Genomic DNA, 23,522 nt, shown 5'->3' on the forward strand with positions numbered 1-23,522 from the left:
CAAAAGAACTGTTGATCATTTTAATACTGCCTGCTGCACTGAAAACATACTAGCTTGTTCTACTTTTATATACAAACCCCTTTACAAAGAACTTTAATAAAAGATAAGCATATCTTAAATGATTTCTATTTCATTTAGCAGTTAATGATCACTAAAGAAACCTTAATCTCATGAAATCTGAGGTAATTAATCAAGTTAACCATATAATTAACTGCCTACATCAAACATTTTAGAAAATATGAACAAGGTTTCATTTCACTTTGATTCTCATATCTTGTTTTATTATGGGCTAATGATAAAGCCATTAACCTACAGATTCATTGATTTTCAAACACATTTGCACAGACTGTCTGCAACATAACTATGGATAATTATCTTACGTTACAGGATGACTATCATAGTAAGCACTGCTGGTATTTTCTTGTACAGTTTCAGGTGATGTTTGTCTGTCTTCATTTTCCTCTTCTACTTCATCTTCTGATTCTAAAATATAATTCATCAATTCATAATTCATAAAAGTATGTTGCCCGCCACAGTAATTTCTTATATTTTTAGTTTTACTGAAAATGAAATGAAACTTATTTATTCCAGGAATTCACATGCAATATAATACATTTCTGTTTCCATAATGCTAAATGCCATACAAATTTGTAGATATAGTCTAATAAATTATCTTGGCCTTGTATAAGTATTCCAAATTCTGTCATTTTTTTTGCTCACGTCGTTTCTTTGAGGTAGCTTTTTATTTTTTCAGTTATTTGCAAATAAATTAATCATTGTAGATTCCTATCTTCATTAAGCAATTCTCATTAGGTCTTTGGTCTATTTCTTGATAATACGGATAGACTTCAACTTACCACCACAACTGAGCTCAACATTTCTGTTGCTGAAACATTTGTTAAGTGAAATTTGTCTCATTTTACAACCTTTTTTGGTACAATTGTTAACAAAATCACTGCAGTTGTTAAGTTAGTAACCTGGCTTCCTTAATACTTTTTTGTCAGAATGACCGTTGGCCTACCTGAATGGTTGTTCTCTAGGAGCTGCGGGAGTGTCCAAGCATGGGTTAACTTCAGCTTGCTGCCCAAGGAATGAGTTCAAAGTTCGTGTATACACGCCTCCTACTCCCTTGAGAGGCTCAGTTTAAAAAAATGAAGGTATGAGACCTAGAAGGATGCTGTAAGGGGTAAGTTCTATGCCATGGAGGTGATGATTCACACACCCGCAGGTGACCCCAGGGCGGGGTTGGACACTCCCGCAGCGCCTAGAGAATGACCATTCAGGTAAGCCAATGGTCATTCTTCTAGGCGCTGCTTGGATTGTCCAAGCATGGGACATACCCAAGCTATGTAGTCCTGGAGGGGGGGGGGAGGAAAGTCCTGGTTAGTAGGAGCCGCAAGGACCTGCTGTAAAACTCTGCAGATGCAAAGGAGTCCAGTCTGTAATTCCGAATGAACGTTAACAGCAAAACCAGGTAGCCACCCTACAGATCTCTTCAATAGGCTCTTGAGTGGCCCAAGTGGCCGTAGTCATAGCGCTCCTCATGGAGTGTGTTGTTATACGAGGAGGAACAGGCCTGGATTGTTGCTCGTAAGCTAGCTTAATGCATGTGCGCAGCCAACGATCTATGGTGGAAGATGATACCTTTTTGCCCATTGAGGTGGGCTGGAATGATATGAAGAATAATTCTGACTTGCGAAAAGAAGCTGTCCTCTTTTTGTAAACCTACACAGCGCGGCACACATCCAATTTGTGCTAAACACACTCCCTGGGATGACTGGGGTGCGGGCAGAAGCTGGGGAGGATGACCTCCTGTGTTCTGTGGAATAAATTGTTAATTTTTGGTAGAAATGCTGGATCCAATCGCAGAATAACTCTGTCCGAATGTATAACACAAATGTATAACTCTCTCTAACGGCTAGCTCTGAAATTCTGTGTGCTGAAGTGAGGGCTATGAGAAAAGCAGTTTTGAATGGCAAGTGCCATAGACTAACCAAGCAAATTGGTTCGAATGGTGGCGATGTTAGGGTTTGCAAGACAATCAATAAGTCCCAAGTTGGGTAATGCTGAACCATCGGAGGGTGTAGGTTGGTAGCCCCCTTTAGGAAACTGCGAACCATTGGGTGTCTGCTGAGTGGTTGAGAATCGTCTCTGGACAAGATGGTGGCTAGGGCTGTTGTCTGGCTCCGAAGTGTTTTGGGGGTGAAGCCCTTGTCCAACCCCTCCTGGAGGAAGTCCAGGATTTGCAGAATTGTCGCTGCTGTGGCACTGATGTGATGGGAGTGACACCAAGAGGAGAAGATAGTCCATGTTGCATCATAGATCCACACAGTAGAAGGTCCCCTGGACGCCTGGATGGTGCGGATGACCTTGTCAGAGAAGCTGTCCTGCCTCAGGAGGTCCCCCTCAAGTACCACACGGCTAATTGGAGCCATTGAGGGTCCGGGTGTGGGATGGTCCCTTGGCTGAGGGAGATCTGCTCTTGAGGTATGCGGCAGTGCTTGGTCACTGATAAGCTGATAAGGTCGGTGAACCAGGAACTCCTTGGCCAGTGCAGGGTGACTAGCAGTACTTCGGCTCCCTCCAGCAAGATCTTCCTAATCACCGGAGGGATCAGTGGGAGAGGCAGAAAGACGTATAACAGTCTGGGAGGCCAGCGGCACTGAAGAGCCTCCGTTCCTCCCATGTTGGAGCATTGGAATATTGAAAGGAACCGGAGGAGGTGTGTGTTCTCTGGACTGGAAAACAGGTCTATTATTGTCAGAAAGCTGAACTTTTAGGTCAGTTGGTGAAACAGCGACGGATGAAGCCGCCATTCCGAATTGCTGATGATCATTCTGCTGAGCCAGTCCGCTGTCAGGTTCCCCTCCCCATAAATGTGGTCCGCCCTTATGGACTGGAGATGGCGTTCTGTCCAACGCCCCAGGGCTTCTGCCTCCGACATCAGGGCCTTCAATCGAGTTCTGCCCTGGTGATTGACATAGGCCTTGGTGATGATATTGTCCATCAATATGAGACGTGAGACCCCTCGGTGAGCCACCAGAAGTGGCACAGGGCTAAACTGGCAGCCCTGAGCTCCAGCCAATTTATGTTGTGGGCGAGCTCCGCCGGAGACCATCTGCCCTGCGTCATGTGTGTTTGTAGATGCCCCAGCCGTACAAGCTGGAGTCTGTTGTTATCAGGCGTTCTGGTTCCTTGAAGAGGGATCCTTTCTTCAGTGCCGTTGTCTGCCACCATTTGAGTGACCAGAGCACTCGTGGAGGAATGCTCATCACCCTCTTGGGAGTTGCTGGCCTTGTGACATTGAATCAGAAGCAGGAAACATTGAAGTGCATGCAGCTGTGCCCAGGGTCCACTGTGATGCACAAGATCAACTTCCCCAGCAGCTGGGCTAGCGTGACGAGAGGCGCCGATCTGGACCTCCGGACTTGACACACAAGGGATGTGATGTTGTCCATTTTCTCTTGTGTGACGAACACCTTGCAGAGTCTGGAATTGATTACCATGCACAGATGCTGGATCGTGGTGGATGGCGACAGGTGGCTTTTCTCTAGATTTATGGAAAATCCATGTTATTCAAGCATGCATATGGTGACGCAGAGTTCCCGACACACCTGCTCCCTGGATGATGACATCAGCAAATGTCATCCAGATAACAAATGAGTCTCACTGGACGAAATCGAAGGCGTTCAACGACAGCGGCCAGAAGTTTGGTAAATGTCCTGGGGGTAGATGAAAGGTCAAAGGGAAGAGCCTTGTCTGCAAATTGGAACCTCAGAAACTTGTGATGCACTGGATGAATGGGAACATGCAGTTACGCCTCCTTCAGGTCAATTGACGTCTGAAAGTTGCCCTGCATGATGCAACCCAAGATGGTCTGGAGTGATTGCATCTTGAAGCACTTGTACACCAGATAGATGTTGAGTTTCTTGAGGTCCAGTATGCCTCTCACCCCTCCCAAGGACCTGGGGACCAGGAAAAGGATGGAGTAGAACCCCCTCTATTCCTCGCCCGCGGGAACTTGCTCTATGGCTGCTATCTTGAGCAAATGGCTGGTTTCTGCTCTGCCTGCATCAGCTGGCGTTTGTACGTTGATCTTGGGAATGGATAACGAACAAAGGTCCGAGGGGGTATTGAGAGTAGTCGGGTATTGAGTGGATTGTGTTCAAGACCCAAGTGTCCGTCGTTGTCTCCTCCCACTGGTTGGCATAGAGTTGAAGCCGACCCCTTATGGGAGGGGACTGGCGATGGTCACTTATTCCTACGAAAGGAACGGTTGGAACACCTATCCCGGAAGGACTTAGGACTATCCCGCTGTCTATTTTTGTCCCTGAACACTGACCTGTCCTGGGTACAGTTCTGCATCTAGGAATAGGAATGGTTAAATCCTCTAGAGGTGGCTGGAGGATCTGCATTCCGAAAGGACTGCCTGCGGAAGGAATGGCCCTTGCAGTACTCCACTGCAGCCATAATCTTATTGACATCCTGTCGCAGTCTAGTATCGCTCGCTGGCAATTTAGATTGCAGTTTTAGGAGTCAGGCATTCCCTTAGCTATGGGCTGCTTACCTTTAGATGGGTGCCCCTTAGCCACCCCCTTGCTTGCAGGCTCTGGCCTGCTACATTTAGGGGAGGAAGGACCTGCTGAAGCTATGTCTTCTGCTGTGCTGCCGAAGCTGGAACAGTCAGACCAACACTGCAGGACACTTGTCACTAGAAGAGCAATTGAGCTGAGTCCAATCTGCCAGTCTCTATCTGGGAGTGCTGAAATAAGCTGCAAAAGGTCAAAATGGCGTCCATTGAACAATTCCGGAACGCCTGCAGATCTGCACCAATTTTAAGCAAGGTATGGCCAGCTGGGAAGCCAAACTCCTTGCAGCCACTCTAATACTATCCTTGATGGGGGGGACCTGCCAGGTGCCCCAGAGCAAGGTCCTTGTGTAGGCAACCCCTCCCAGCGGCGATCTGCTGGAGACAGGCAGCGGCAATAAAATGGCTGAGAGAAATTTTCGCGCCACTTTAAATCATCCAAAATGGCTGCCACGTGACTCAGAATGGCACTGGGGGCTATCTGGAGGTTGGCAAGGCTTTTAACAGCCTCCGGAGCTCTTAATAAGTCCTCCGACAATTAGGTGGGCCCTCCTAACTACCTACCTGGCCCCAGGGCTCAACAGCAGCCGCTGAACAAGCCCCCCCCCCCCTGCAGTGAAGCCTCAGCCATGTGAGTGCAAACAGCAGGCTTGTTCCGAGCAGCCTGCTCCGCGTGAAGGTGATGAAAGGAAACTTATACCTTGTGAATAACTACCCTAATCTAATCTATACAAAAATAAGAAAAAAGGCTACATTAATCACACTGCTTATAGAGTCCAACTTGATGCTCAAGGACTGGGGCTTCCCAACTGCATCCTTTTAGGGCGACTGAGTTTTTTAAACTGAGCAGGAGGCGTGGCTACACAAACTTTGAACTCAGTCCTTGGGCAGCAAGCTGAAGTTAACCTGTGCTTGGACATTCCAAGCAGCGCCTAGGAGGAGGTTACAAAGATGATCACATGACTCTGGGACACTGCAACCATCATAAATATAAGTCAGTGGCCAAGCATTTGAATTTTGATTACGTGAGCATAGAAATAGTCATGTTAACCTTTTTCAGTGCCATTGTAACTTCAAACATTCACACTTGTGAATGGGTAGAGAAGGTAAGTGAATACTACCCCTGCTGCCTCACCTTCTGGCTGCGGCACCAACACCACTTGGCCTTCTGCTCCATTGCAGGCATGAGCAACCAGAAGTGGGCCAGCAGCCACATGTGCTCCTATTGCACATGGCTGCCAGTGCTGCTATCACGAAGTAGGGGTTGGGGTATGGATGGCCTGGCTGCAGATCCCCTGGGGTAAGCCGGTGTGGGGCACGTGGGGCAGACGCACAATCACCCCATCTCACCTTGGGGCTGTGACACCATGAGCAACCAGATGGAATGGGCAGCCGGTCGGTTGCGCAGGCTCTTTAGTCAGGCTTATTTGAGGGGAGGGGGTTAGGGCCTATATTAGGGACAGTTAACACACTAGAGTTAACTTTCAGGATAGGTCTTATTTTCAGGAAAACAGGATACCATTAGTTTTGGTAGATATTTGTTATCATAAAAATCAATTTGATATGCAGTTTTTTACAGATGAGTGAAATTAAAAGTAGAGATTTCTATATTGCCTAGATGATAGAAAAGTATCTTAACTTCTACAGTAAGAGTGTCAATGGACCTTAAACTACAACTTAAACAACAAAAATAATATTTAGTAATTTGGCTCAATTGTATTTGTATAGAAAAGGATTGTTTAGGAAATAATTTTGTTGGAAATGTAATGATGACAATACTTCTTTAAAATATATGCTGGGGCCCATAAAGCTGGCATAGAGAGCTGTTGTTAAAAGCTCCTTCTAAAGCTCCCTTTTAATTTTTAACTAGTTCTTTTTCTTTTACTTCATTCCATTTTATTTTATTTTCATCTCTTTTATCCTTTTTCTCCTGGAGACCTGTATTTTTAGTATTTTTTTTACCAGGAATCAATATTTTTTCAATTTGCTATGGAGAAAAGAAAGACAAGGCAGAGTTCACATTCTGCTTCTCGGATTTCACTTGAACCTACTAAGTAGCTCAACATAGACAGATACCTAAAAGGTAAACAGCTACATGCTAAAAATAACCAAACCTCTTGATAACCTCCCCAATAAATCTGATCCCCTGGAATAAAATCTGTAAGTGGAGACAGAGGGCTCCCAACTTTTACCGGTAGATATTTTCTCCTCTATCCCTAAGGAAGCTTCCCTTCTCAGATCACAGCCATTTGTCCAGCTGTTGCAAGGTTCAGGTGACAAGGAGATGAGGACTTAACAAAAATCACCTTATAACAAGACAATGTCTGTTGATGACACAAAGAGCATTGTCAACTTTTGAGCTTCTAACTATGGTTATAAAGTGGACATCCTGAAAGACACTTTTATTAAGCTTAAATAGTCATCAAATACTTCAGCTGAGTCAGTTAAAGCAAAAGCAGATAAAAATGGTGGAAATGTGGATCTGAATTTGGAACCTAAAAAGGGAGAGAGGAACATAGCAAGCCAGTTCTTTGTAGAACCTTTAGAAATAAATGTGATTAATTCTGCCAGAGTCTCTGGGAATAGTTCTCACTTCTGCTCCCTGATAAAGCATCACACCATGAGCTAAAGAGAAAATCATCATTGCCTAGTGGTAAGCTATCTTCCAGGACATTGATGCTATTCTAAGTTGTCAACCTGCAAAGGTACCCTACCCAAATTGCTTGCTTATCTCAAAACCTACTGGAGTTTACACAAGCACACAGTAGTGAAGATAGATACATTTCAAACCAGTAGGATTCCTCCCCCACCTCCCAACACTGGAGAATTTTGGATAGCATCATTTCTGTTGAATGACTGAAAAGCCTATTTCAAATTTTAACATCCTCCCAGTCACCCCCTCTAGTACTAAGCACAAGGATTCTATCCAGCTACTGGTTTAGAATATGAATGGCTGGAAGAACAGATGGGGATCTAGTGGAGTTTTCTCTAATTTTAAGTCATAAAAAAGATAACACTGCCATATACGAAAAACATCTCAGAAACTATATGTCAATGATATTCCAGGATTTCTCTACGCTTCTGATAGTCATATACTAAAGATTCATGATGAGTTTATTAATATTCTTTTATATGCTGATGATTTGGTTTTAATGGCACATTCTCAAATAGGCCTGAGAACACTGTTGCAAAAGCTAAATATCTACTGTGCTCTATTTTTTTAAACATCAATAAAACTAAATATAAAGTGATGACATTTAACAAACAAAAAAGAAGGAAATATAACTGAATGGGGAGCCTATCAAACAAGTGAATTATTTTACTTATTTAGGAGTGATCTTTACCAACGGAGTTGTGGATAAATTATTTTTAAAAAAGTTTAGCAAGAGTCAAGGAAAGTACTAAAGAATTATACAAATTATTTAATTACTATTACCCAGTATCTGAAATTATATACTGAAAGTATTCAGGGCAAAAATACTTCCTGTATTGACTTATGATATAGAATTGTGAAGCTTTGCAAAAGCTACTTCATTTGAACAAGTTCAAGCCTGATTTTTAAGCAGCTTACTGGGAACTGATAAGAACACATCAGTTCTCCCAATGCTCCATACACAGTCAATTTAAAAAGTTTTCACATACTGGCAGAAGATCCATTCAATGGACTCTGATAGGCTACCCAAAATATGTTTAGAACAGATAAGTATGGCTCAGCCTATTTCCTGGGTAAGCTGACTTACCACAGTTATTTCACAACATGGGTTTTCCATCCAATATTTATTCTCAACTGGCTTCTAGGCAAGGAAAATTTTTAAACAAGAGTCCTAGATATCAGTGCTCAAACTGACATGGAGCTAATGGCAAAAAGTAGATTTTTAAGTTGGTTAGCTAAGAACAAAACTACTTTTCAATTTGAAAAATTGTTAGCAATTTTTCACACTTTGTTAGAAAGTCACAGAGTTTGCAAGAAGAGCCTATTGGAAAGCCAGATTCAAGCTATTGGATTCCACAATCAAATATGGGCACTTCCACCACATACCATGTCATGAAAAAATAGGTATATACAGTTCCTCAGCAATCGAAGGTACTGTTCATGTTTTGATTGTTTTGTTTGAAAGAACAGCCCACTGTCCTATTTCTTTTGGATTCTAATCTATACATTATGACCAGAACTTCAAAGTTTATAATTAAGGCAGCTAAACTAAGAACTTGTTACATCAAACAGATCAGGGTATTCTGTAAAGAAGAGATGTTTATTTGAATATTGATGCACATGTGTATTTTATTACTGCATTTTCTCTTATCTATTTTAGCCTGAAATTAAAGTGCATTTTATTGTTTTGTATTTTGATATGGTCATAGGATTAATAAATTAATAAAGTTAACTATCGAACACCAGTTTATGTCCTATACGTACTAAGACTTTGCGAGCAGACTATATAAATTTGACTATGCAACAAAGAGTAATTCTGGAAGTTACTATTCTCTTAATTACCTACTTAGTACATGGAATTTGACAAATAGACAATATAAATGGATTCTCCATGTCCTTATTTTAGCTAAAAGTGTGATACTGCAACATGGAAAAGATACATGTATGATCCCTTTTACTCAATAGAGTCAAGATCTGATTACAATTAATCAGGAGATTACTTAATGAGAAGATAAATATAGTATAAACTATAAACATAGTATGGATAAATATGGAAGCCATTTAAACAAAATACAGTAGGCTTAAAAACATTAGTTATTTATGTGTAGGAGAAATACACAAACACACACACGTTATTTACATTAGGTAATTTTATACACACACACACACACACACACATATATGGAAGTATAATTACTACTATAACAACATACTGTCCATTTTTTTTCTTTTGACTTATTTAAGTACTTATGCATTTTTGTAATGAATGGACTTTTTTGTTTATTCCTTTTGTATTATTATTATACAATTGTATCACAGCGGCCAGTTGTTTCGCCGGATTTGGCATTGGTTACTAGTCGGGCCCCACCCAGGGGCCTAGGACATTGTAACGTATTTTCGTAATATGCGTGCAGATCCAAGCAGTGTGGCTTTTTGCATTTGACTGATGGTGATTTTGTCAATTTTTAACTGTTTTAAATGTAATTCCAGTGCTTTTGGAATAGCACCCAGTGTGCCAATTACCACTGGAATTACCACTGCTGGTTTGTGCCATAGTCGTTGAATTTCAATTTTTAAGTCCTGATATTTTGCGATTTTTTCATGTTCCTTCTCGGCGACCCTGCTATCACCTGGTATTGCGATGTCTATGATTGTGACCTTATTTTTCTCAACCAGTGTGATGTCTGGTGTATTATGCGCCAGTATTTTGTCTGTTTGTATACGGAAATCCCACAAGATCTTGACCATCTGATTTTCGGTGACTTTTTCAGGCTGATGTTCCCACCAGTTTGTTTCTGTTTTAATATTATAATTTTTGCACAAATTCCAATGGATCATTTGTGCTACTGAATTATTATTATTATTATTATTATTATTATTATTATTATTGTTGTTGTTATTGTTATTGTTATTATTAATAAAATATGTAAACAATTCAGATTAAAAATACCTACCTTCATCCAGTTCAGGTTCAGAATCACCAAATACTTCATCTTCATAGCGAAATATATCATTGTGGACATAAAACTTATTTGGAACAGACCCCTGAAAAACAAAGATAGAAGAAAGCTTAATTTGGGGATCGTCGCTCTAGTGATATTACAAATTATGCCTATATTTTTTCCTATTTGCCCTTACAAGGGCAAAGTTAATACCTGTGGAGAGCACAATTGCCAAGAAACTCCATTGATATGTGCATAAAGTCATCGGGTGTTGAGCTCAATTTGAGGGACATAACAATGCTTGACTGACATAATTTCAGATTTCTGGGAAGAATCATTAAACCTAAGACTCTTCAGAGATTTCGCCTATCCATAGGAAGACTTTTTACCTAGTTCCAAACAATGAATAGCTAAGTCTTATAATAATAAAGGATCTGTGAGACTTCTGGTATATATACTGAATATATACTTAAAGAACAAGACAGAAATATCCATTCTCAGCAAGTCTTCAAAATTTCACATTTGAAGAACTATTGCTATTGGAATTGGAACCATTAGAATTGCTAATTCATACTGATGTCATCAAACCTATTCCCTACTTCACTGCTAGCTATAGTCTGATAATTTGCCCTTTATTTGCCACCTTGATTAAATAAAGTCCACACTTTGTTAGAACTGCCTGTCTTGGTTACACTGCAGGATGTCAGCAGAGGGCTAGAAGTGAAATTTTCAGCTTCTAGACATTTTTACATTAGTTCAGGAGTTTGATTTTTAGAAAAATAATTAAAAAACAAATTAAGCCTAGCAAAAACATATCTGATCCTATGAATAAAGGAAGATTTCTTGAGGAAGAGGTAATACTGGTAATTCTTCAGTTACAAATGTAATGGAACCTGCCAATTACATTCACAAGTCAAGAGGATGTTAAGTGAATCACATTAAGTGAACCAGCCCCCATCCCAGTTCTCTCCAATGCTTTTGTTAAACAAATGTGCAGGTCGTTGAGTTTGCATGGGATGTCTCAGGGGTGGGAAAAATCAGGGAACAAAATCACCTGCCTCCAGCCTGTCCTCATCCACTGAGATATCCCATACTCCACTTCCCACTCTTTGAAATACCCACTGCTGCTTGGGCATCCTCTGCACCCATTCCCTGCACTATTTCTTCCCCCCTTTACACAAGTGCAGCTAATGGTGGGTAGAGGAAAACATGAAAGCAGACAGCAAAATTCTTTAGAGTAAGCTTCCCATAGATGCTAATCTCTTTGCAAACTAACACAGGTACAGCGAATGGTAGGGAGAAGAAATGGAAACTTTTTTTGGCTGCTTCCATGTTTTCCCTCCACCCACCATTAGCTGCCCCTGTGTAAGTTTGCAGAGACAATAATCTAAGAGAGCCTTACTCTAAAGTAAGAGTTTTCTGGCTGCTTTCATGTTTTCGTTCCACCTACAATTAGCAAGGGACCGAAGTCTAGCTATCTCTACTGCTTCCAACATTCAAAATATCACCTACTTCTGGAGCCAGCACAAATGTTTGCATGAACTTTCTCATTGGTTGTCCATTGTTTGTCAACTCCCCCATGACTTGCACAACTACTCCATCATTCAGGGTTGCATGGGCATCAACATGGCGAATCTTAGTGCGGCACTCACTAAACTGTAGGGACATCACCTTTTTGTGAATGTCCTAAACACAAATACAGTAAAAAAAATAGCTAAGTAAAATTAACTTTCTACAACATATACATTTATGTAGAAAAAAATAGCACTGAAAAACAATACAATAGTTAGCTTTTCTTTTATTAGGCATTTTAAAAATGTTCCTTTATAGTTTTTTGTGGCATACTTTATTAAAATATATTAGCCAGTTTGAAAACCAATGCATCTAGGAAGCTAGTTGCAAGTTTCTATTGAATGCAAAGGCAACATTTATCTTGTCTGCTAACAAGGCAGGTACAGGCTCTACATTAACATCCTTTTTTTCTTTGGTAAAGAGAGACATAATATAACTCGCACTGGTAGAAGAGGTAGTCCTCACTTAACAACTCTAATTGGCAGCAGCAACTCTGCTGCTAAATAAAAGAGTAGTTAAGTGGCAAATCATATCACCACTTCCGTTATTTTCAGATGGAAACAGAGAAGGCTCCTCAGTTGCACATCTTCAGCTTAATAACTTTATTAATGTTTAAGTAAGAAAGATAAAAACCTAACAAATTAATAATTAAGATGAGAAAAAAAAGAATGAATAAAGCCAAAAGTGCAAGAAAAAAGAAAAATATATTAAAAAATGACTTCCTATTTTCTCACAATTATAATAAATTTAAATTAATTTCTTACTCTAAAATTAAAACATAATTTTCATTTTTTCTATCATTTACTAAATTATCAAACCTATGTAACATATAATTTTTTTCTGTTTCATGCATAGTGTGCAGAAGGGATTTTTCAATTATCATTAAAATTAATCAGTGTCTTCTTTCTAATCAACATTGTCACACCTTCAGCTTTTGTTTTTTCTCTTAACCACTCCCTGACCTTTGAAATGCTCAAGTGTCTGCTTACTATCTTGTACACATCGAAAGCAACAGAATCATGCTGATTTTCTGAAGCTGGGCATGCTACACAAACTGCTTACTCTCTTGAAATCTCTTTCTCTCCAATCTCTATGCTCTAAGAGGTGGGGAGAGGAAAGAGAGGAATAAAACAAAATTTGTTGGCAATCTCTCTTTTGTCTGACTCTTTCCTACTGCTTGTAAAAACACACTGCTTTTGATGTGTAGAAGTCAAACAGTCTGTTTTTTTTTTCAATCTCCAATCTCTTTGGTCTGCAAGGGGGAAAAAGAAAAGTATACTAAATTATAATGGTAACCGTATGACTGAGGGATGCTGCAAAGGTCATAAATGAGCATAAATATGCCTAAACACCAGTATATCTTCAAACAATTGTTGAATAATCAGTAGGTGGACACTATGTGTAAGTATTACAAGGAATGGCAGTAGAAAGATAATAAAATAGGAAGCATAAGCCAGCCCTTTCTCAAATCACATGCATTTAAGTATTAGGAAGATGGAGTGAAGAGAAAAGAAGAAAGACAAGAGAAGATTTTTTCTTTCTCCTGACTTTAAAGATATGTAGCATTATTGTGAGCTTTAACAGAAACATGTAAATATACGGTAGCATTTGTTAATGCAGATAACTTTTAATTATCAAGAGTCATGTTTATCTGTAGCATACAATTTCAAGTAGGATTTATAGTACATACAGCTTGGCCATAAACAGCTTCTTGGGGCTTGCCACTGGCATCTAATCCACCATGGACATATGAAGAGTTCCTGCCATAAAACCTTTAAAGAAATTTAACAACAATATTTAAGATTATCATGTGGAAGCATATTATAAAATATTTTCCTCTTGACAATTTCAAATGAAACATATTTTAAATGCTCTAAAATACTGCATTTAAGAGTTAGATAAAAGGATCTTATTTTTTTATTTTATATACAAGTCTGAGATACATAGGGCTGAAGATTATGACAAGCCCAATTTCATCTAATCACTTTTTCATACTTTACCTAAACCTTAACCATCATAGCAAATTGATAGAATTGATAAAAACTCTTACAAGTAGTCCTTATTTAATGTCAGTAATAGGGCTGTATATAAAGCAAGGTCTTATACAAGTAGTCCTCGACTTATGACAACTGAACCAAAAAAATTATGTTGCTAAGTGAGACATTTGTTAAGTGAATTTTGCTCCATTTTATAACCTTTCCTGCCACAGTTTTTGAGTGAATCACTGCAGGTATTAAGTTAGTAATGTGGTTATTAAATGAATCTGGCTTCCCTATTGACTTTGTTTGTCAGAAGGTCACAAAAGGGGATTGTCAGCTTTCCTGACCTCAGGATGCTGCAACCATCATAAACATGAATCAGTTGCTAAGCATAAGAATTTTGATCATGTGGCCTGCAATGGTTGTAAGTATAAAAATGGTCATAAACAGTGGTGGGATTCAGCCAGTTCGCTGAAAACTGTCAGGACCCAGTGATTTGAATCCATCTAGGTTAGATGATGCTCTCTTACCTTTTTATTTATTTTACTAAGTAAGAAATTAATTTAATTTCTAGTCTGTCTTTTAGGGCTTTATTTTTGATAAACTGGATTGTATTTTGTTTTTGCGAGAAGACAGATGCAAAGAATGAATTAAGCAGTTCTGCTTTCTTTCTATTGTCTTGTTACTTTCTTGCCATTTCCCCCCATTAATAGACTGATTGTTTCCTTGACTATTTTCTTGTTTTTAATGTGAGGGGAAAAAATCAAGAAAACAATCAGTTCAGTAATAGGAAAAGTTGCCAAGGAAGTAACAGATAACAATGAATATTGAAACAATTACTTTACTTTGATACTGTTTTGTTTACACTTATTTTCATTTTTCTGTTTTTCCTGTTATAAGCTGCCCAGAAGAATTTCTTGATGACATGTATGGCAAATAAATTTAACAAATAAATAAATTAGAGAAGATTTCAAATCATTCTGGCTATCTCTTCTAGTTCTTAAGCAATCATTGAGCAATCACTTCGGATTGATCCTGAGATCTGTTATCGGCTGCAAATGCCTTCTGGCAGACATCTGAACTCGAAACGGAGGCCAGGGCAATGTATGCGAGTGGCTGCAAGCAGCCGCAGAACAAGGCGAGGCAGGTGTCGGGGTGTGTAAGGCCTGGTAAGTAGGATAGCTCCACCCCACATCCCCACCATAGTTTATTTTTTATCTTTGTGCCTTGCTCCACCCCCTGCACCCCAGAGTAGGTGGGGTCCTAATTAGGGCTAATTTTGTGAGTAGGGCTTAATTTGATTGCATGTGTTCAAAAACGTGATAGGGTTTCTTTTCAAGGTGAGTCATCTTTTTGGGGAAACACGGTATAGTTCTAGTAGGAGAGATTCCACATAGATTTAGATAAATCTATGTGGAATCAAATCTTATCTGGAATCATCTGTGGTGCAATAGAATTAATATACTTTTGCAGTGAAGAAAATACATCAAACAAAATGGAGGCCACACCCTCTTATCCTCCTGTTTTTTAGATATGACAGGGTAAAACCCATTTCATCTGTTCATCTCTTTGCTTAATCCTAACATATCAACATTGAACTCTCCGTCCCCAGATGTAGCCCTCTTGCAATATAACCTCCTCCCAAAAACAGTTTTGACAGTTCTAAAAAAAAAGATGAGTTTCTACCTAATATATTTTGACAGCATATGCTGATTTTGATATATGTTTAAATCTGTTTGTTTTAGTTATTCTGTCCTTTTATCAACATGAAAAAGGGGGAAAGGTTTTTTTGCTGAGCAAGTTTGAGCATGACTCATGACTACCCTTGTTCTATGTACAACTAAGGATATGGATGTAATTTATAATTAGGATGTAAATGCCAGCAGTCAGAATTTTTTTTCACACAAAAGAGGGCTTTGCTGGGCAATGGTTCTCTTCTTTTTCTGTTATTATTGTAGTAAGTAGAAACTGTCATTCTTTTTTACCACTGCCAGAGGTTTTTTAAGTAAATCTGCAATTGAAAAATTAAGTATAAGGGTGAAAAAAGACATTCCATTTTCCTGCTTGTCCACAAAATTAGGTTTAGGCACAGACAAAAGATGTTCCAAAAGATGTAGTTAAAAAAAGCATTATAGTAATCTTTTAATGAACTGATTGGAATTAATTCAATATTTTCTGCTAGAACGTCTGAAAAAGGTAACCAAATGAAAAGGCTCTATACTGACTAAATTCAAGAAAAAGACTTCCCTTAGCAACTAGAATTTCTAGGTAGTGTTTGGCCTTACTACCTTCCTTTTTTTTCCTAGATCACTCCAGTTTCTCTACTCAGTGAAACCAGTTTGAGCCACCAAGCTAAAAACTAGAAGGTTGTGAGTTACAGTTCTGCCTTCAGTACAAAGCCAGTTGGATGACTTTGGGTCACATTTTTGGTCCTATGAAGCAAAGGCAAATCATTTCTAAAAACCTCATAAAAAGTGGGTGGATTTGTGTAGTAGGTAGTTATCACTAGTCAAAAATACTGGAGAGCATATATTGTGCATGTACACAAACATACTGCTAAAGCAGTAACAAAGTCTCATGTGATAATGTAAGTACTTTTTAAATTTTCTAACCTGGAATTTCTCCTATTACAGCTTGTTGATTGGATTCCATTTTAATTTAATTTAGCTCCAACTTTAGAAATTGGATGTATCTTTTTTTCTCAATACCAGACAGACACTTGAATAGTATTTAGTCTAACAGTCCATTAAAGCAAGTTTCTATTGTCAATTATCTGGGTCATGGTTGTTCCAAAGGTGTTTTTTTATAAAAGGCAACTGAACTCTATTAGCTTTTATTTTATTTTTATTTTGAAATCAAAACCAAACCTTTAAAACAAGTTGTTGTTTTTTTATTTACTCAATTTATATTCTGCCCATCTTGTCTGGAGGTCAGATGACGGAAACCACAGCCACTCAGTCTTGGAGAGATTGAACTTGAGCCTGTTCCTCCCTATCCAGATCTGCACAGCCTCCAGGCATCGGGACATCACGTCGAGGGCATCGTTTGGGTGGTTTGGGGTAGAGATGAAAAGTTGGGTATCATCAGCATATTGATGATACCATACCCCAAAACCATGGATGATCTCACCCAGCAATTTCATATATATGTTGAACAGGAGGGGTGAGAGAACCGACCCCTGGGGCACCCCACAAGTGACGCACCTCGGGGTCGATCCCTCTCCTCCAGTCAACACAAACTGCGACCCATCCAACAGGTAGGAGATCCACCGTAAAATGGTGTCCCCCACTCCAACCCCCCGAGTCATCGCAGTAGGATACCATGGTCGATGGTATCAAAAGCCCCCGAGAGCTCTAATAGGACCAAGACAGAGGAGCAGCCCCTGTCCTGAGCCCGCCAGAGATCATCAATCAATATGACCAATACCGTCTCCATGCTGTACTTGGGCCTGAAACCTGCCTGAAATGGATCCAGGTAGGCAGATTCATCCAGGTACTGGGGAAGCTGATGTGCTACCACACTCTCGACAACCTTCGCTACAAAGCGAAGGTTGGAGACCGGACAATAGTTGGCTAAAGAAGCTGGGTCCAGGGAAGGCTTCTTAAGAAGAGGCCTCACAACCGCCTCCTTCAAGACGGTGGGAAAGAACCCCTTTCTCAATAAAGCATTAGTAATCGCCTGGAGCCAATCTCGTGTCACCTCCTGGGAAGCCAAAACTAACCAGAGAGACACGGGTCTACCCAGAGTCCAAGCCTGTCTGGATCTGAGCGATTTTATCCTGCAGATACTGAACAAATTCTTCAGCCCTACCCTGCAAGGGGTCTTTCCCAGTTCCTTGGTTAAGTAAGGAGCGGGTCACCCTAAACAGGGCACTGGGCAGTTATTTGCGGATGCAATAAGAACGGAAAAATGTTGCCGTTTTGTCACTTTTATCACCACTAAGTAGGATTTAATATGAATTCTTACTAGTGTTCGATCAGATTCGGACCGGCTGGCCCTCCAACCACTCTCTAGGCATCTTTAATGGCATTTCATTTCCCGGAGCTCCTCGGTAAACCAGTGAGCTACCCAGGATTGACACTGGTCAGAGGCCGCAAAGGCACAACGCGATCCAAGGCCCCAGTGGCTGCCCTATCCCAGGCTTCCACTAGGGCTTTGGTCGAACTGTGAGCAAGGGATTCAGGAAAAGTTCCAAGCTCCATCAGGAACCTTTCAGGGTCCATCAGGCACCTGGGGCGGAACCATCTAGTCAGTTTCGCCTCCCTGCGGCAAGGGGTAGCAGTATGGAAGTCAAGCCTGATGAGGAAATGATCAGACCATGCCAAGGGTTGGATAGAAATATCCCCTAAATCTAGATCATTCATCCTCTGCGCAGACAAAAATCAGGTTGAGCGTGTGTCCCCCATTATGGGTGGGGTCTTGAATTAACTCAGTTAGGTCCATATTCGTCATGGAAGCCATGAACTCCTGAGCTGACTCGGATGTCTCGCCAATGGAAGGCAGATTGAAATCCTCCAGGATCATAAGCTGGAGAAATCAACCGCCAATACGACTAACATTCAGCAGCTCCGGCCGATGAAACGTAGCAGGTAGACAGGTATGTAACCAAAAAGCCCACCTGAATTCCAAGGCCCCATTTCACAAAAAGGGACTCATACCTGCCTATCTGAGGCACAGTGACCTCCTGAGGACCAAGACTTTCCCTAATAAACACTGCCACCCCCACCCCTGCCCCTGCCCTGAGCTCTTGGCTGGTGAAACAGCCAGAAGCCTGGGGGGAATAATTCACTAAGGGGAACACCCCCCTCATGGCCCAACCAGGTCTCCATAATGCACGCCAGGTCCGCTCTACCCTCTTGTATGAGGTCGTAGGGCAGCCTTATGTACCATGGACCTGGCGTTAAACGACACCAGCCGGAGACCAGGGTCCTGTAATCCCGAGCACCCAGGGGTGCGAGAAGGACGATGAGGGTCGGAACATGTGATCGCTCTTAAAAAACGAACCCGCGTCCCCCGAATATAATTTGGCCCTCAGCCCCCACCATATCTGCCTCTCCCACAAACAGTAGAGATGGTGAATCCCCCAATGGAATGGTTTAATGTCTCCCCCAGAATCCCAACACTTCCCAACACTTCCAACCCGCGCCCATTAGTTAGCTCTGGCCTGTGCTCTGGCAGACTCCCCCCAAGCCTGTCTGAGCCATCCGAATCAACCCCCCGCCACTCCTTAAAATTTGATTTAAAACCCACTGTAAGAAATCCCTAAGAAGTCTCTTCTTCGCATGCCACCTCTTGGGATCCCAAGATCCATCATTAAAAAAAGCATCTTAATAGGCAAGAAGGCCATCCCCGGGAAAGGGGGAGTTCCCAAAAGGAGTAAAGTTCTGTTGCAGTATAACATAGAGGAGAGTGTGGCATCAACCAAACAAGATGACATCACAGGGAGATGGAATGAGGAGATGACACGTCCATGGGGAGGGGGCAGCTGACAGTGTTCAAGGGGGTAGTGGGAAGCTTATGTCCATCATAGCAATGGACAATATGTTAAGGACAATATGTAGGAGTAATGGCCAGATGTCAAAATCGCAGCAGATGATAAATTGCAAGGTGGTGAAGCGGCTAGTGATGGCAGCGGTGAGGACAGTGGAGGCAGCGGCAGCTGCTCCAACAACTTCAACAGCTAAGCTCCTTCCACGCCAGCCGCATTCATATCCGTCGCCAGGGCTGCACTCCGTTGACCCAGTCCATAGTGTCACAAGAGGAGGGGCCAAATGGCCAAATGAACCAGTACAGTGGCCCAGGCAACAGCAGTGATACCGGGGGGGGGGGGGCACAACAAAGCCCTCCCCCACTCCAACCGCGCCAACGCCAACTACCAAAGCCATCTTCTGCTGGCATCAATATCCATGCCAGCTGCCTCAGCCACTGCCCGTTGATCCAGTCTATCAAGTCCATAAGCAAGGTGGAGGGGGGGGGGGAGTAACTGGGATAACACCACGGCGTGGGGAACGGCTGCTGCAGAGACCCCAGGCCGGCGTACTGCCGCCAACCACTCCCACGCTGGCTGCAGAGACCCCAGGCCAGGTGTCCCACTGCTGTGCACACCCACACCAGCCGCCGCCGAAGCTCTCCATTCTCCTTTCACCGCTAACCGCCCCATTTCACTCTGGCTACAAGGCAGAGAATCGCAACTCAAGGGTATCCTCAAGGACCCAGGAAGTTCTCATAGCTGGACCTGGAAGTGATGATGGGATAGGGTACCCCCTGCAAGCCCCGAGAAGAACAATCATCTCCCGAAGCTCTCCTCAAACGCGACAGGACACCATCTTGGGCATGCGCATTTCTGGAGTGGGCTCCAAAACACAAGATAACGAAAAGAACAAAATAGTTTCCTAGACGCAACATGCAGGCAAGCCTTCACAGACTAGTACTCACTAGTACCACTATTCCATTCTTCTTCACTGCTACTACACATCTTCCTACTGCTCTTCCAACTAAAACTCCTTGTGAATTTTACTACTGGAGAAAAGTATTTCTTTCTAGCTGAATCACACTACTTTATTTCATGCACAAACTCATTTCCTTCCTTCTTTGATACACACTTTGATACAAACCTGGGCTTTCTCTTAGCATAGCTTTTATAGTCAAGGGTTCCTGCTTTGGCTGGGAAGAGGCAAGACAATAGCAGCAGAGGTGCTGGTCAGTTTCTAGGCAGCCTGCCCTCTCTCAGATTAGGGGTGTAGTTTTATAAGTACCTTGAAATGCTTGTTAGTTAAATAGCTTTGGCACAAAATTTTTTACTCTTTATTAAATATTTATTTTTAAAAATATTCAATAATATTTATTTAAATTTTATTTAAATTTAAATATAATTTTTGTTGTACTATTTTGTTTCTTTTTCTATAATATTTTTCTGAATTAAACCTTGATTTTATTCTTATTATGTGAATCTTTGAAAACTGTAGAGTTTTTGAAACCCATTTTGGCATTTGAGAACCAGTTTGGTCTATTGGTTAAGGCACCAGGCTAGAAATTAGTAAACTGAGTTCAAATCCCATCTTATCATGAAACCAGCTGGGTGGCCTTGGGCCAGTCATTCTCCCTCTGCCCAACACACCTCACAGATTGCTAGTTATGTTTATTGGTGAAAATAATAAAGGCAGGGTACAAATAAATAAAATTTGCTGCCGAATTTCCTGTGTCAGAAATGGATAGTGTCCTCCCTATGAGATGCAACTTATAAATACAAATTTACAAATGTATGATCTACGAATACCTTGTTATATACCTATTTCAAATTAGGTAGATACCCCCGAATTATCATTAACAAAAACTGAATGATTGACTATGCTCTTCAACACAAATTTGATTGCATTCTATACAATTATGTATATTGTGATTGCTGATATGTTAAATGACATGTTAAATTCTAGTACTCATAACTAATAATAGTTGACATTTAGGAGATGACATGTCCCTGTCTTGTGCATTTACTTCCATGAAAAAGTTTTCCAGGGACTTTTCTATCAATACAAAACATGCATTTTAGGTTTTTCAAGTTTTTTACGTGCTATTTCAATGTGCAACAATTTATGGCACTTTTATGATATGGCATTCACTTTGTATGTTTTTTTTCATACATATATTTAAAATGTATTAAATTTTCAAGCTGCACAGCTGTAAACAATTCAGGGCACATAAATTATTTTATTATTTTTGTGAACTCCTTTAAAAGTTAAAACTGCACAACAGAACATTATCTCTCCCACATAATTCCACTTTCTATAATTTGATGATAAGTTTCTTATTATTTTATTCGTTCCAAAGAATACTACTGAATATAAACTTGATGCAAATTTAAGAGTTAAAAATTTAGATAATATATACATTTGTATAATTTATTGTAGGGTTTTTTTCTTAATACTGTAAACAAAAATTTGGAACAGATAACATTTAGTCAAATTTAGTTACATAAAAATATTAATTTAAAAGATCTTCGGCCATTTTTCAGTAAATATCCAAGGATCATAACAAAACATTTCTTAGGAAACATAAAGTCATGTTGAATTGATTTTAAAGGCAATGATATATTATATGAATAAATCGATCCAGCCTGCTTAGTTGATTTTGATTACATAAAACACAGAACATTTAAAAGAAAGTACCTGTGTAAGAAATCTGGTGCTTTATTTAGCAGGGTATAGTACTGTCTCACAAACTCTTGCCCTACAAGCAGTGGACTTGGCTTCTCCATCACCATTTCTTTGGTAAACGTCAAAGGCTGCAATAGAGGAAGAATATCTATATAAGAAACATGCTTCAAAATAATTAATTTTAAATGTAATATAATTTTGAAAATATTTTAAAAGCTTTCAAAACAAAAAGAGAAATATTTTCTTTCAGGCTGCAGCATGAAGACCTTAGTGACCAGTCAGTACATCTAATAATCCAATCCCATGCAAACCTCTTTGAATTTTATTTATTAAATTTACACTTACCTTTCTCCCAACAGTTGAAGGCAGCCTATACTGCAATACTCTTGTAGACTAGGTTGAAAAATATAGACTGAAGTTACCCAGTGACTTTTTACAGACAAGAGTAGATTTTGAATCTGGATTTGAATCAGACTTAGATGAGGGAATAGAAAAGGAACTCATAAAATTTGCAGATGATAAGTTGCCAGGAATAACCAATACTCCAGAAGACAAGTTCAGGATCCAGAAAGATCTTGACAGACTTAAATAAGAAACCTTATCCAAAATGAAATTTAATGTGGAAAAAAGAAAGGTTTTACCCCTAGGCAGAAAAATGTACAAGTACAGATTAGGCGGCACCTGGCTCAAAAATAGTAATTGTGAGAGGGATCTTGGAGTCCTAGTGGATGATCACTTAAACATGAGCCAGCAGTGTGCAGCCACTGCCAAAAAAAGCTAATAAAATCCTTGGTTGTATAAACAGACATAAGATTAAAATCGCATCAAGTATTAGTACCACTTTATAAAAACTTAGTAAGTTTACACCTGTTCAGTTTTGGTCACATTACAAAAAAGATGTTGAGACTTTGGAAAATGCAAAAAAGAGCAACTAAGATGATTAAAGGCCTGCAGGCAAAAACATATGAAGAACGGTTGCAGGAATTGGATATGACTAGTCAAAGAAAAGAATGACTAGGGGCGACATGATAGCAGTGTTCCAGTATTTGAGGGGCTGCCACAAAGAAGAAAGGGTCAACTTATTTTCAAAAGCACCAAAAAGCGAGACAAGAAACAATGGGTGGAAACTAATCAAGGAGAGAAGCAATATGGAGTTAAGTAGAAACTTCCTAACAGTGAGGACAATAACCAGTGGAACAGGTGAAGTTGTAGTACTTCATCACTGGAAATTTTTAAGAAAAGACTGGAGAGCCACTTGCCTGAAATGGTATAGCAAGGGGTTGGACAGGAAGATCTCAAAGGCTCCTTTGAACTATTTTGAATTGAAATTGAATTCTGTTCATTAGACTAGACAAGCCTAGTTTTGCAACAGTTTATCATATGTTTTAGCTTCCAGCTCTCTAATCATCTTTTTCCAGGTTGCCCTGGAAGACTTCCAAGATCCTTTCCAGCTCTATTCTAATTGGTTGTATCTCTCCAGTCCTAGTCCAATACCTAACTGTAACAGAAGTTACTTGAAACTTAAGAGGGCAAAGGATAAAGTCTCCATTGAGCATTATGGAATTTTTCAATAAACATTTACAGATTAATTATCCAAAATTTGTATTCAGGTAGTCTAGACTTACAACCATTTGT

At 40.3% G+C, this 23,522-nt stretch overlaps 1 protein-coding gene across 4 annotated transcripts in view; it reads right to left on the reverse strand.

Annotated features, from left to right (window-relative positions):
• G3BP2 (G3BP stress granule assembly factor 2) overlaps positions 1-23,522 on the reverse strand; it is a 44,349-nt gene that overhangs the window by 16,100 nt on the left and 4,727 nt on the right. For 3 of the 4 annotated variants that reach the window (XM_087713343.1, XM_087713344.1, XM_014068192.2), the window contains exons 2-6: positions 21,900-22,015; positions 13,446-13,527; positions 11,696-11,869; positions 10,196-10,286; positions 381-483 (exon numbers count right to left, since the gene is read on the reverse strand). In XM_087713343.1, coding sequence (XP_087569469.1) covers positions 381-483; positions 10,196-10,286; positions 11,696-11,869; positions 13,446-13,527; positions 21,900-21,994 — 545 coding nt within the window. In that variant the 5' untranslated portion in view covers positions 21,995-22,015. The remainder of the gene's footprint in view (positions 1-380; positions 484-10,195; positions 10,287-11,695; positions 11,870-13,445; positions 13,528-21,899; positions 22,016-23,522) is intronic. The other variant, XM_087713345.1, reaches the window with a different exon arrangement.

The sequence above is a fragment of the Thamnophis sirtalis genome, unplaced genomic scaffold (genome assembly GCF_051295495.1).
Source record: "Thamnophis sirtalis isolate CommonGarterSnake01/CBP01778 unplaced genomic scaffold, rThaSir2_p1.2 scaffold_4, whole genome shotgun sequence".
NCBI classification, from domain to species: Eukaryota; Metazoa; Chordata; class Lepidosauria; order Squamata; family Natricidae; genus Thamnophis; species Thamnophis sirtalis.